This window comes from Camelus ferus, chromosome 7, assembly GCF_009834535.1.
Source record: "Camelus ferus isolate YT-003-E chromosome 7, BCGSAC_Cfer_1.0, whole genome shotgun sequence".
Taxonomy (NCBI): Eukaryota; Metazoa; Chordata; class Mammalia; order Artiodactyla; family Camelidae; genus Camelus; species Camelus ferus.
In genome coordinates, this window is record NC_045702.1 from 38295013 (window position 1) to 38309807 (window position 14795).

The 14795-nt window shown below is 45.5% G+C and overlaps 1 protein-coding gene across 6 annotated transcripts in view; it reads right to left on the reverse strand.

The window, feature by feature from the left end:
- The window catches only part of BMPER (BMP binding endothelial regulator), a 260419-nt gene that overhangs the window by 55543 nt on the left and 190081 nt on the right, over positions 1-14795 (reverse strand). For all 6 annotated transcript variants that reach the window (XM_032483753.1, XM_032483755.1, XM_032483754.1 and 3 more), the window contains one exon: positions 14390-14726. In XM_032483753.1, the coding sequence (XP_032339644.1) occupies positions 14390-14726 (337 nt within the window). The remainder of the gene's footprint in view (positions 1-14389; positions 14727-14795) is intronic.

Sequence of the window (14795 nt, forward strand, 5' to 3'; positions counted from 1 at the left end):
CTCATTGAAAGGGCCTTCTTCCCTCACTATGTTACGTGAAACAGCCCCCCCAAGGCCCCCCCCTATCCTCCATCTCCTTCTCTGCTCTGTCTTTCTCTGTAGCTCCCGAAATCGCCTCATATATGTGTATTTACTTATTGTTATCGTCCTCGCCACCCCTCCAGGTTAGGAGAGCAAAAACTTTGTCTTGATTACAGCTGCATCCCTGGGCCTAAGAAGCACCTGATGTAGAGGTTCCTCACTGCACACTGGTGGGAGCGGGGATTAAACAGAAGCACAAGGACACTAGACAGGGGAGGGACGTAAATACCCCTTCTCTTCTCTCCAGGTAAAAGAGTACCTAGAAGTATGCTGGGGACACCAGCTTTCTCCCTGTGATGTGGTCTTGATGGTCTAAACCAGTGGTTCTCAGGGCTGATGCTCAGACCTCAGCATCAGCACCACCTGGGAACCTGCTGGAGATTCTCAGATCCCACCTCAGACCTGCCGAATGAATCAGAAACCTGGGTGTGGAGCCAGTGATCTGCGTTTTGACAGGCCTTCCAGGTGGGTGGCCTACTGAAATTTGGGAACCACTCGTCGAAAGGAACCAGCTCATTTTATTTTCCCGACTGCAGTGAGTGGCTTAGAGTTGTGGACAAGACCCAGTCAGGATCGAGGAGGTGCATGAGACTTGCTGGGGCTTTGGAGAGAGAAGACTCCCCTCTGCCTGTGTAATTCGTCTGCAGCGATAACCAAGAAGAATCTGGCGAGGGAAGGACTGTGTTTCAACAGAGAAGAACTGGGGCAGGAACTGTAGAGAGCACAGATCCTGGGGGCCTCCTTTAAGCCTTGGATCAAGCTACGAGTGAAGTGCAAGCACCCTCCCCCACCGCTTTCCAGCTACGTGAGTCCGTCAATTAAACATGTTACTGTGTCAACTAGTTTAACTGGGGTTTTCTTTATACACAACTGAAAAATCTAATTAATGCAAGGTGAGCAAAGGTACGTGCTGCAGCAAACTTAATCAAGCTCAGCTTGGGAAACAGGGGACCCATCAAAGGGCAGAGAGAAGTTATATCACCACATTGGTACGTGGCTTTGTACTCTGCCCGAGCAGGGATGCTCTACCATCCGAGGGGGGCCCTGCACCTGAGACTCGTTTGAAAGCGGCTTCTTACTTGATTTTGTAGGTGATGCTCAAGTCAAGGAAAAGGACAGAATATGGGACAAATGGGTGATCAGTCACCAGTAGCAAGAACTGAAGGACGGAGTCTAGGAATCCGAGGGCAGGGAGGAATGGGTCCGGGGCAGGAGGCTGTGAAAGCCATGGCTAACCAGGCCAAATGCCTGAGCAGGGCTGATGCCTGGGGCTGCCCTTCAATGATGTCTTGTGGCCCAACGCCCATGAAGACCTTTTAAAGACCTAAGAAGGAAGCAAACACAAATGGCCTTACAACGCATCAATGTGAGCGTCTTCCCTGAAGAGTGGACGAGCGCCTTGCATCATCAGTCACTTCAACAAAATGTGTTAAGAGAGTTTCCATCTGACGTAAATAATAAAGGGAAGAATAATCCATGAACAGGTGGAAACGCCTTTTGCAGAAGTGTGATGGTGTGCCCGCAGCCCCCTGTGAGCACGTACATCTGTTACACGCCGGAGTCGAATTACATCACAACTGTCCCACAGCGCAGTATCTGAACTCCTTTTTCTAGGGGGAAAAAAAAGTGTGTGTGTGTCTCAATGTGCTATCAAGCCTTAAATGGAAGCATTTGGACAAAACTATTCAACAGCTTGGGCCAGGCTAATGTGGAAATGGACAAGACCAAACGAGCAGGGCTCAAACTTCAAATGTGAACCCAAATTTCACAGGAACCTTGTCAAAACTACATGTTCTGATGGAGAAGGGCTAGGGTGGGGCCTGAGATCCTGCATTTCTAACAAGCCCCCAGTGCTGCTGGTCCAAGGATGGTGCTTTGAATAGTAAGAGTCTGAATTTTATGCTGGGATATTGACGCACATATGTCCTAGAATGTGTGTTGTGGCGCATGGACATGGCCAGGCAGGTGTTCCTGTGAGTGTGCACCCACATGTGTAGCAGTGTGTCTTCATCATCCCAGATGCATTCTGAAAAAGAACACAGCCCTGACTCCACGTGTATCATGGCAAAAAAAACCCCCACCACCCTAGATACAACAGACTCAGTAATATGGACTCCCTTGAGGGTGAACAGAAAACCCAGAGAACCCACTGTAAAGCTCCATGAGAGGGGTATATCTTCAGGGGGAATATGATTTGACCCATGACATGAATGAATCATCGACAGGTGAGATTCCGTGTAATGGAATTTACTATGTTGAGAGTGTAACTCAAGAAGGACACAGAGCTCCTTGGGAGAGGCACACGGCGGTTCCGAGGAGTGTGAACGCAGCACAACACTCCTGGCCAGGCCCCTCTCCTCCTGCCTCTCAGTTTGGGTCACTGCTCTGCATCCTTTTGATCTCAGCAGCTCAAGTATCATTTCCTCGGGGAAGGTGCCTCTCCAAGCCATCTGCCTCCCCCTCACCCTGTACGCATTTTTACTGGGTCTGACCCACCCATGAAATGGTCATACACACCAAAGTTTTCCTTCAAGTACACACATATCATAGCACATTCATTTGTAGGGATATCAGTCTACTGTCTTCCTTACTAGATTATGAACTCCATAAAGACAGGAACCATGTCTATTTCATTCACCACTGTAATCCTAACACACAGCACAGTGCCTGACATTTAACAGGGCTCAAAAAAAAAATCTACTGAAGAATTGAGGGGACAGAGGGAGGGAAGAATGAGGCAGGATTTCTTAACTCCGAGTTCCTGGATCCCTAGGCAGAGAAATCCTTGTACGTGCAAGTGTGTATGCGTTTTTCTGGAAAATCTCAAAAAGGATTGTGGCCTCTCAGAAGTCAAGAATCACTGCATCTGACATCAACTGAAACATGCCCAGCAAGATGACTAACCGCTATACATAAAATAAACAACAAAGTCCTCCTACATAGCAGGAGGGAACATCTTTTAAAAGGAAAAAATATCCTTCAAAAAAAAAGAAAAAAAAAACAAAAAACAAACTGTAGTATGTGAAACATTTGCAAAACCTGAGCTAAAACACTCAGGTTAGAAAGTGGAGATGATTTGGGGTTAAGGATAGGTTACGAAGAGGAACTGTTAGCAGATTATGGTGGTAATGGTCAAAAATACAATCTCTGGGCCAAATAGGTTTGGTTTCAAATCCTGGCTCTGCCTCTTTCTTGCCTGGTGGCCTTGAGTGATATTCTTACCTCTGTTCAGCTCGTGTTCTCATCCACACAAATGGACCACGACGTGCAGGGAATGCCCTACCTGGCCGCCTGGCACACAGCGCTCAGACACGTAAGCCCTCACCCTCCTCTTCTTACAGCATCGTCCATTACTATTAACGCTGGGCTGGACTGACAGGCTTCCCTGAGATTCAGGCACATAACGCGTGTCAGTCAATGCTGTTAACGTGGCTGTCGCCACCTCCTGTTACCAAGGCCCATGGTCTCATTTCTGTAGTAACGCAGGCCTCTGTTCTCAGTCAACTTCTGAATCCGAATCTTTTCTTTCCCTCAAGTAAATACCAACCTCAGCTTTCCTGCAGTCCTTATTTGCTGTTCAGTCAATAAATCCTAACAGTGGCTACAACACTACGAGCCAGTATCTGCTTAATATCTTTCCTCCCTGGCTTTGATCACAGAGACAAAATGAAGACTCCAATTTCCTGGTTTCCTTTTCATGTGGAAAAGCTTTCAGGGGTTCTGAAAGGTCTTCGGGCCCATATTCTTTGAGCAGCTCAAAATGCCTCACACACGGACCGTTTGCTTGGGACACAATGAAGAAACCAGCTCACCCCTCTCTCTGCTTAAACTCCAACACTAGGTAAGACAGTAAAGATCACAGAGAGCAGCTCTTTCATGTTAAAAGAATTATTAATTCCAGCTTCATCACCGGATTTCCCCATTGCCTTGTAAAGCATTTATTTCTCTACTGTCTGTGCCCATTGACCAGGTTCTTTAAAAGCCCGAAGCCAGTAGAAAGGAAACAGATTTTTACAGATACATCCTGTCGGCCATTCTAGGCTCACCAGCCTGGCCCCTGACCCCGGGCCTGTCTGTCCTGCGTGCTAGGGGGGAGGGGAGGTTTGGTCAGCTCTGCCTCTGCACAGGGACACCAGCTCCAGTTCTGTCCAGCAACAAATGCACCGTGTCCAGGATTCTCTCCAGTGAGAGCGCCTGCGAGGCCCTGGGTTGTTCAGGTCAAGGTGATCGAGGTGGTTCCCAACACCGCATGGGGCTCTCTGTGAAAAGTGTTTCAGCAGCCAGGAGAACTTTGACTGGATTCTAAGTCTGGCTCACAAATGATCCACTGAACAAGTTCAACACTTCTGCCCGGCCTGGCCTTACGAAAAAGGAAGCAGTAAGACCAAGGCCCTTTCACTTACAAAACAAGACATTAAATGGTATACTTTAGTGCCAGTACTTTATTTATTTTCTCCATTTTTAAAATTGAAGTATAGTTGATGTACAATGGTATCTAAGTTACAGGTGTACAATACAGTGATTCCTAACTTTTACAGGTTATACTTCATTTATAGTTATTATAAAATATTGGCTACATTCCCTGTGTTGCACTATGTATCCGTATAGCTTACTTATTTTATACATAGTAGTTCATATCTATTAATCCCCTACTCCTGTCTCTTCCCCCTTCCCTCTCCCCACTGGTAACCACTAAATTATTCTCTGTATCTGCAAATCTGCTTCTCTTTTGTCATATTTACTAGTTCGCTGTATTTTTTAGATTCCACATACAAGTGATATCATACAGTATTTGTCTTTCTCTGTCTGACTTATTTCACTTAGCATAAAGCCCTCCCAGTCCATCCACGTTGCTGCAAATGGCAAAATTTCATTCATTTTTACAACTAAGTAGTATTCTGTTTGGTGCCTGCACTTTAAACAACACACTAATAAAACGCCACTGAGCTTCAATCCCCACTTTAGTCTAGGTGGGCATGTGCTTAGCTCTTAACCCCTTACCATGGACCCACTCTGCAACCTTGTCTCTAATGTTTGGAGGTTGGTTGTACAGGACAAAGAAAGGTAAACTCCATCAGCCATAAGAGGGTCTCTGAATAGACCAAGTCTCAGAGAACTGAGTTCCCTCAGGGACCCACAGAACTTGGGGGCAGTTCTTCTTGTAATTCCTCCACCTCCTGCTGAGTGTCAGGTGTGGTTCGAGCTCCAGCATCACCTTAGAAATGTACATTCTCAGCCTCTGCCCTAGACCCACTGAATCAGCTCTCTAAATGATTCTGATTCCTGCTGAAGTTTAAGAACCATGACCCAATGCACAGACTACATGATGGGTGTATACAAACTGAGAAATAAATGCGTGATGAATAAATGAAAAGTCTTCAACTTTACAGAACCAATGCCCCGTATAAGCTGCTCCCAGGTAATAGGTGAAAGACACCACAGCGTGCCCTCTTCGTGTCTGATGGATGCTGGGGCATAAACTGTAATGATCTGGTCACGGTCTTTGCCTCCCGTCCCACTGTCCACACCTCCCGTAGTTTATGACCCTGCCCCATGGAGCATCGTTCTGTTAGCTGCCTGTGCCAGGCTCTCCCTGGTTTCCATGACTTTGAACACGCAGTCTTCTGTGGCTGGAATCTTTCCCTTTGTTCTCTTCCCCAAACCCCTAACTCCTCTTTTTTTGTGCAGCTAAACCCTACATATGCTTTTGGTTTTAGCTTAGGAAGTCACCTCCTCCAGGAAGCCAACCCCCAACAGGTTTCCACAGCATCCTGTGCATCCTCTATCAAAAATGCGTCCCTCCCCATCTGCACTCCTGTTTACTTGTCTTTCTCACTTGACTTTCTCACTAGCCTGCACTGCAAGCTCTGTGAGCCAGAGGACTCATCTATCTCAATCACTGCCATGCCTCCAGCACCTTGAACAGCGCCTGGTGAAGTATTTGTTCAATGAATCCTAACTATAAAATAATCTATGTGTGCTTTTTTACATTAGGTAATATATACCTGTTTTAATTTATTATTGATTGATTTCATTGACTCCTAGACATGAATAATTGACCATTAGCCCAGAAAAGAGGACTGTGGATATAAAATAATAATATTTCCGCATTTTCTTCTTTAACAAAACTGCCCACTGAAGTCTTCTTTTTTGTTTTAACACGTGCAGACTCCTGAATGTTTGGTCCCCGCTCGAACCACTGGTCCCTGTGAAAGCTTGTGTGTGAAAGCCTACTGCTCCTTTTACTTTTCAGATCAGAAGAAAAATGAGGTTGCATGTAAGATTTGTGTGGAGAAGTCTGCCCACGCTAGACTATGGGTCGTCTGAAGGAGGAGCTTCTGTCTCCCTTGGTCAGTCCAAAATCACCACACCCACAGTAGGACCTGGCACACAGCAGGTGCTCCATCAAAAGTTCTTCTAAGGAGTGAATTAAACAATGAAACCCTCCTCCAAAAGCCCAGGGCAGAAGCAGGATGTTTAAAGACTTGAGTGGACAGGGACGGACTCTGAGAGCAGTCGTGGTGGCTCTTGACAAGTTCTCGGACAGAGACCCAAGACAAGGTGTCCTCGCAGGCTGGCTGCTCAGGCTCCATGGGGAGCCTGGAATGAGTCCCCTCACCTTTTGATGCCCCAATTAGCTCAACAGTGACATAAGGAAAACACTCCTCATATCAGCCACTACTCATATCACCTTCATGGACAGAAAGGGCTTTACACCCATTGATAATGAAAAGACAACACAGCTCCCTCAGACTGCTGCCTGCTCACTAAGGAGCAATCAAAGCCCCCTGAGCAGCCGAGAGAGATGCTACAGAACACTTAGTGTTTTACCTGCCGCAACGACACTCATTCGAATCTGTGTTCAAAAGCCCCATCTAATTGTGATCAGGAATGTAATTTTCTGAGGAGAAACACTGCAGGATTCCAGGAAATTTATGCTGAAAATAAACTCAAAGCTAAAAGTAAAATAAAACTGAAATTACAGTTAACCTTGAGCTGGGCAGGATGTGTATGAAGAATTAAAACTTGCCCAAAGAGAGACTGGCCTTAGCTTTTAGCTCCCGGGGAGTGATCTCTAGCTCCCCGGAATGTCCTGCCCAACAGGAGGGTCCTTTTTGGCCTGGGCACTTTGCCCGACACTCTAACAGTGTGGTGTATCATGGGGGCTTTGGGCCACGTGAAACCAGTTCCAACCTCCAGAGGAGCCGGAGAGTAAAGGCCTTAGTGTGACCTCCGGGAGGGGCTGGACAAAAAAGGTCAGCCTCGCAGGAAGCAGGTGAATGACTGAGTCCCGGTAAATACTGTGGACACCAAAGGCTCAGATGAACCTCCCTGACTGGAAATACCCCGTGAATAGTGCCACATGTTGTGACTGAGAAGAGTCCACGCCGGTCTATGACTACACAGCACAGGACAGCAGAAACTCCATGCCTGGACTTCTTCTGGACTCTGCCCTAAGCATCTCTTCGTAATTTTCATCCACACGCTTTCCCTATAATGAACTGTGAATAATGACCATGAATGTAACAGCATTCAGGAAGTTCCGTGAGTCCTTCTAGAAAACCAGTGCCCCTGAGGGGGGTGTGGGGAGCACCTCCAAAATGCTGGTGTCAGAAGTGAGGGTGGTTCCCCTAACTCTGTGGTTGGCTAAGTGCACAGTCGACCTAAACTCTCCTGAAACGTTAACCTACCTATCATGACAGGTACAGTTTTCTTTGTTCTTCTTTAAAGGATAGTGTTTGCCTCTTTTTGATATTAAAAAGTTCAACATGATAGGGTCTTGGACTTGGAGGAAATCACATCCCGAACATCCTACCTTTCTAAGTGGGCCACTTTTCTGCTTTGGCCCAAGAAAATTACACTGACCAGGAAAAGCCCTTCTGAGCTGAGATTCAGGCAGTTAGAAGGCAATTTAAGGGCTTTCTCTCAGGTTACACTGGTGGAACAAAGAAGGAAAAATGTACCTGTGGCTAAGGTAAGGAAGGATGAATGAAAGGTTGACAGAAAACCACAATAAGGCTTTGGTTCCAACCTGGCAGAAGGCGCAGGATCAGGGACAAAGCAGAAGACATGTGACTTCCTGGTGAGAACGCTGAGCAATGCCAGGACAGAGGGCCAGTTGACTTTGGCAAAATCACCCAGAGCTCAGTCGTGCCTCCTTGAGAGGAGGCTAATTTAGGTCCTAAGACTGACTGCGAGAGGCCAAAAGCAGAAACATCTATGGATCAGAATACTGCACAAGAAGATGGCAAGGCCAAATATTAGCTAAGGGAAAGAAGAGGATCTAGGAGGTCCAAGTGGCTTACAAGTGAACTATGAGTAGGCAGAGGTGGACCCTGAGACTCAGAGGCCTGCCGTTGGCGGCCCCGGAAGTAGACTCACGCAGTAAGAAGAGCTAAGAGTTCTTATGGCAACAGAGGTGGACCAGGGGTGCCGCTGGCTTGACCAGTCTATTCCCTGAAAGGACAGAAATGCGTGTGCATTCTGACTATCAGTGTACAATCGAGTGTGGACATAAGACCTAACATGGACTTGGCAGTGGGGGTGGAAGGAGGCCAGAGAGGATGGAGATGAAGGGGACAGAGGCTAGGAAGGGAACCAAGACACACCTGCCACAGGTGAGGTGGGCGAAATACAAAAGGGGAGAAAAGACTCCCCATTCCCCGCAATAATCTGAAATCCAGAGCCGGCGGGAGACAATGCAGGGCAGCACAGCGCAAGTGCTAAACTAGGATAAACACAATCAGCATATCTAAGAAGCCGAAGAAAGAACATTTACAAAACTTAAGCTGTGCCTTCAGCTTAAATCAATACAGAAGATGAGGGCACCTCAGGCAGGGGAAGACCCGGACCCAGAGGCAGGAATGCGCATTGTGTACTTAAACTTGGTGAAGGAGTAGCCTAGGGCAGAAGTTTAAAAAAAAAAAAAAAAAAAAAAAGGAGAGAACTACTGAGCAGGGAAAACATTTTGAACTTTAAGGTTGGACTTGTAAGGGCTGAAGTCTGATAGGTGGTACAACCGAGGTGTCTACTGCCACCTGGTGTCACCTTCATTCCAGGTTCAGAGTGACTGCTCATCCTAAAATAAAAAGGCAGGCCTAGAACATCACACTTTGAATTGAACATCTCATTTGATTTAGGATCATAGTTCTAATGGTAATGTGAGACAAGTCATTAAAAGATGTAAACAAAAATGTTCCAAGCCTGCTCTTCTTTGAAACAAGGGAAGATTGGCTTGATGTTAATTACAGAATAGCAGTTAGCTTTTTATATGATGTTTTCATACACACACACACACACACACACACACAAACACACGAACACCCCCATAAAGTCTGTACTCCTTGCCTGGATCTCTCCTCTTGCTGTATAATAAATGATTAGCTTCCTTTATAGGAAAACACAAAGTGGGTCATCCACAAAGTCTGTGATCTTCCCCTGGAAGGAAGCCACTGGCAGTCCCAGGGCGCCAGTACATCCAACCCCGTGTGCTGTCGGAGTTCCAGTGTTCTCCTGCACCAGCTCCCCCACCTACCTCCCAGGACCTCAGTGGGAAGGACACATCTGTGAATCCTCTGGCCTTCCTTCAAGTCCCTACAGCTGTAAAAACCACTGCATGGAAAGAAAAGAACATTTCCTAGACTGGGAATCCCCAGACACTCTCCCAAACCGAACAAGTGAACGGAGTTTTTGCTCCTGTGAATTATATCCCAAGAAGGGGAGTGGAGAGGGGTAAACAGTTCTAAGATGCTTGTGGTCTGTAAATGTCTGGGCTCCACTGCGCCTCACATTTGTTTTCCTGGCTTCTCTGAAATGTGGGCCAGCCCTGACTGAAGAGGCCTGCTTTGCTGGCAGGTTACTTCATCCAAGAGTTGGGTCTGAGTTGGGAAGAAACCTGTTGCTGGTGTTTCATCCACCAGCCCGAGGTATACGCAGCCTTCTCTCCCAGGGTGACCCACACAGCCCAGCCCACCTCCTGGCCTCTCTGTGCCTGAAGCTGCCCAGGCTGATCTTGTCAGCACGGCTGAGTCAGGGTTGGGGGTGGATTTGGTACTGGCCGCTGAGGACCTTGAGGGAGGCTCTGTGCAGGGGGCTGCCTATTCCTCCTGGATCTCCCAGTTGGCAGCCAAGACACAGATGGTGAAGGCAACGTGAGTCTGGGAGAGGGAGGTGAAGGTGAAAAATGAGAAAAGACACGAAGACTCAACATTTTCCCCTCAAGGGAGCCTGCATTTAAGTCCAAATATAATTCAAATAATTTCACATTCATTTTTCCACAGTATCCTACCTCCCTTGCTACCAGAAATGTCTCTATAACACGCCAGCAAAGACTAAGCAAAAAATTTGTAAAGAGGATTATCTAATTTGAGGACAAGTCAATTAACAACTCTAGGACTTAAGACACGTTATCAATGCAGCCAGTTAAAATTTTTATGTGATTCATAACTGAATTATTTTGCACCCAAACATATTCAATGAGTTAATGAAGCTAAATTATGCTGATCACAAAGACTTTCATTAAACACTACATTTTTATGCCAAATGATGCCAAGATGTGTGGAACTGATTTGTGAAGAAGAAATGAGCAAAACTTAGAAAGTTTCCCAAAAGTGGAAAAAAAAAAAAAAGTCTTGGCTAATATGTAGTCATTTCTTATTCATTTACAAAGTTTTTCGAGTTTTGAGGCAATGGACAATTTTCTATTACACATTTTGAACTGGGTAAGAGACCAAAATAAAATAAGTTCTCAAATCTAGACATCTCAAAATTAAACTCTAATTCAGAAAAATCAGAATTATTATTTTGATCTTATAAGCAAAGCTGTCTTAAATCTATAACAGAGTTTTCCCTGTGGAACATGTCATATGACGAAGGAAACCCAAAAGAGGTAACATTCCCTCAGAGAAATACTCCTTTATTCTCTCCCTTCTCTAAGTTACAAATACAGTGGTGCTTGGAAGGTTGCATTTGTATCTTTGTCCTAAAGGAAAATACAGATGTTTCTTTGGAGGATGAGGGGAAAATGAAAGGAATCAAATTCATACGAAATTCAAACATATGACCTTCCATGATATCAAGGCAAATCTTGTTAGTCCTATACTGACATAAAAAAGATCACCGCCCTGGTCACAACTGTGTTTACAGGTTCATCTTAGAAATGTCACCAATGACATAAAACATACCGAAAAAAGTTTACATGTGTGGAATGTCACATGATTGCTGTTTTGTTCTTTTTAATATTATTTAAATGTCATACATTAACATATATTATTCTTATAAGACAAAAGCAACAGTTTCTTTCAAGGCTTGCAATGCAATCTTCACTTACAGTATTTCAGTCAGTGTCACGAAAGAGAAATGGGGTTATTTTTTAAATTGCTCCACAGATTCATCTCATCTTTGTGATGAGAACAAGAGAAGACATTGATAATCAGAAAGGTGAGTGGCTGAGCTGGGGGCAAGATTCCCCACAGAAAGGAAGGGACACAGGACCACAGCACACCATGCCAGTACTGCCCACCTATCACGTGCCAACGCGGCAATGCCTGCTGACCTCAGTCCCTGGAGAAGCAATCCTACCAGGCATTGAATACCTATTCTACAGGTAAAGAATCTGAAACTCAGCAAGCTACCAGGGCCACACAGCTAGAGAGTGGCAGAGTTGAAGTCACGTCCAGCTTGGCATCACCCAGTACATCCTCTGTCCATTGCTTCCTAAAGGCAACCTAGGGTCTGGTTCTTGCTTGAGATCCCCCGAGAATGTAATTCCCTTTCTGTGTTGACCTTGTTTCTTTTCTTTCTTCTGCCACACCTGTGCTTGGAAGAAAGAAAGAAACCCAGGATCTACCAAACGTTGGCCACCCTTACTTGAAAATGCATGAAGATGCACCTCTTGGTTGGGGAGTGAGATTATCAGCAAAGTGTGTGACCAGCAGGATGGTCCAGCTCTACCCTCCTGAGCTCCCCGGCCTCTTCCAGGGGGTGGCTGGCCTGGAGCCTGCTGGGCCACTACACCATGCACAGAAGAACACGAGCCCACCTCCCACCATAGTCCATCCTCCAAACTTCACTGCACAAAGATCCCAAGAGCATTCCCATAAGCTCCGCAAACTCAGACATCAAGCCCCTCACACAGTGACCCCCGCTGTGCTGCTAGAGCTGCCGGCCCAACTTTCAAGAGCAGACAGCAAGCATCTGCCTGGCCACCTAACAATTCTGATTCTGTTCATGTCCAAGTCATTTCTCAAGACTTCTGCCAAGGTGCTCATCACATTCCTACTCTAAGTCCAGGGATCATAATACGAAATAAGTCACCAAAGAGAGAAAAGAAATAGAAGTTTGCAAAAACGGACCAATCTCTGCAGGCTCACTCTCCAACTTTTGTTTTCAACACATTCCTTTGAAATGGGATGAAAACCAAAGGTGTAGACTGCTGGAGCCCTGGGAGAAGTACAGCCTTTCCATTCTGTTTGAGATAGAGACATGTCCAATCCAAATCTGCACCTGGGTCAGCGGGCTTCCAAAAGAGGTCTTACCCTTGTTAATCACTTAATTAATGGTAGAAGATAGGATAGCAGCCAACAATTACAGAGTACTTAATACGTGTGGGCGCTGGGTTGAGCACCTGCGTTAATGTTCATAATCTCTGAATGAAGAGATTATGAAGATCTCATGAAAAATCTGAATGACAGCTTGTCAAGGTAGGCTCTTTTATTCTCCCCACTTCCTAGATAAGCAAACTAAGGTTTAGAGGGCTTAAATAATTATTCAAGGTTGTAGAGCTGGACTGGATTTTGAGCGCTGGGAGACCATCAAGTTCTTAATTGCTGTGCTCTGTTTCCCATCAGACTTTCACATGATGGATATTTAGACTACAAATGAAGCCTGGTTTGTCTGTCCAGGTGCTTAACTTACTCCAAAATATTACATTAAGATTTTTCAATTTCAATAGACAAGGCTGGGGATGGGTATAGCTTAGTGGCAGAGTGCATGCTTAGCATGCATGAGGGCCTGGGTTCAATCCCCAGTACTTCCATTAATAAAAATAAGTAATAATAAATAGTAATTACCTCTCCCCCAAACAAGGGTGAGGTCAATCTAGGGTGGGCAGGTGCAGGGAGGAGAAGGAAGCTAAACCCAGAGAATTCAAATTATAACCAGAAAATGGCTTGAAGGAATGAAACATATGGGTTGGAGCCAAATCGTTTGGCAGATGCAGCCCTGTTCAGGGATTTGTGATGACAAGGACGGTCCTTTTTCCACCCCACTCTGAGCCTCCTTTACAGGACTTTATCTTTTATGTCCAAAGATCAAATAATTATTTTTTAAAAATCACATTTAACAAGAACTAGGGGAAATAAACTGGTGGCAATTAAAGAGTAAAAATAACTTCTCTGTGGCTTCAGACCACAGGAGTTTTCTCATTTTAAGAGGCACAGGCAGGCAAATCACTTAAATAAGGCCTTTTTGGGCTGTGTTCATCTCATGTTTCCTCCCACAGCCGTGGTGGTTAAAGTTATAGACAGTCACAGCTCTCGAACCCATGGAATTGTGCAATAAATGCAAGTACAATCAGGCCAAACTCATTAACTCACAAATGCCACCTTGTCGTATGGAAGTCAAATCCAAGTTTCCTTTGTAACCAGTTGCTTTATATGGAAGAGGGTTAATCAGAGTTAGAAAAGGTTACAGAATCCATAGTCTTAATGAGAGACCTTCCTTCCTCCATCCTCAAGTCCCGTTTCTACTCTCCTCTGACCTAGACACAAAGTCTCATAGTTAGCCAAGATCCGAGGAATCCTTACATCACAGCCATGTTTTCCATGTGCAGATTTGTTTGGGGCTAGGCGATGAGAAAAACCTGACGAACTCTTCCTTAGACCTAGAATAACCAAGCTCACCGAAACACCCAAAGGCAGCCATAATGATTTGAGATTCCCACCTCTGCCCTATACCATTGTGTTTCAAGGCCAGAATTTGGGAAGTACTCCTTAATCTTAGAGTCAAGAAGTTAACACCTGGAAAAATCCTAGAGAATCACTAGCTTCCCAGTGAACCTGCAGACACAAAAACAGAATCACCTATAAGAGATAGCTGTGAAATCCTTCCTGCAATTTCCTAATTTGGAACATAACATGGGACTGAGTCAAGATGAGACCAGTCTCAAGATGAGAAAGCAGCAGAGGTGTTTACACTATGCTTTAGGGGACCTTGTTTTGTATACCAAGAGATCTGATACCCTCTATTCCAAGGTCAAGTCTATCCTTGGTCTGTAACCCAAGCCTGTTTCCCAGATCACTGTACTTACCGGTAGAAAGTGGCATAGTCTACAGTTGAGTGGCAGGTCTGAAACTCCCAGGATTTGAGTTTCTGGCATTCCCGATGGGCTCGAAGCTTCACCTTCACGGTCCCTTGACACAGTTCAGGCACTGGTTTTCTCTTGGGTCTGTTGCAGAACTCATTGGATTCCACCCTCCAAGACTCAGCAAAGTCATCCACGTCAAACTTGAAGTTTCCATCTCCACCAATTAAGTCATCACGCTTATGTCCATTGTAGTTGCCACAGAGACCACAGAGCTTGCCTTTCAGATGGGGGGCAGCCGTGACTTCCACAAAACTGTCTCCATCCCAGGATATTTCCAAACCTAGAGGAAAAGAGGATCAACCACTCTTGAATCCACCAATAATTCCCAGGTGTATAGATCTGTACACTG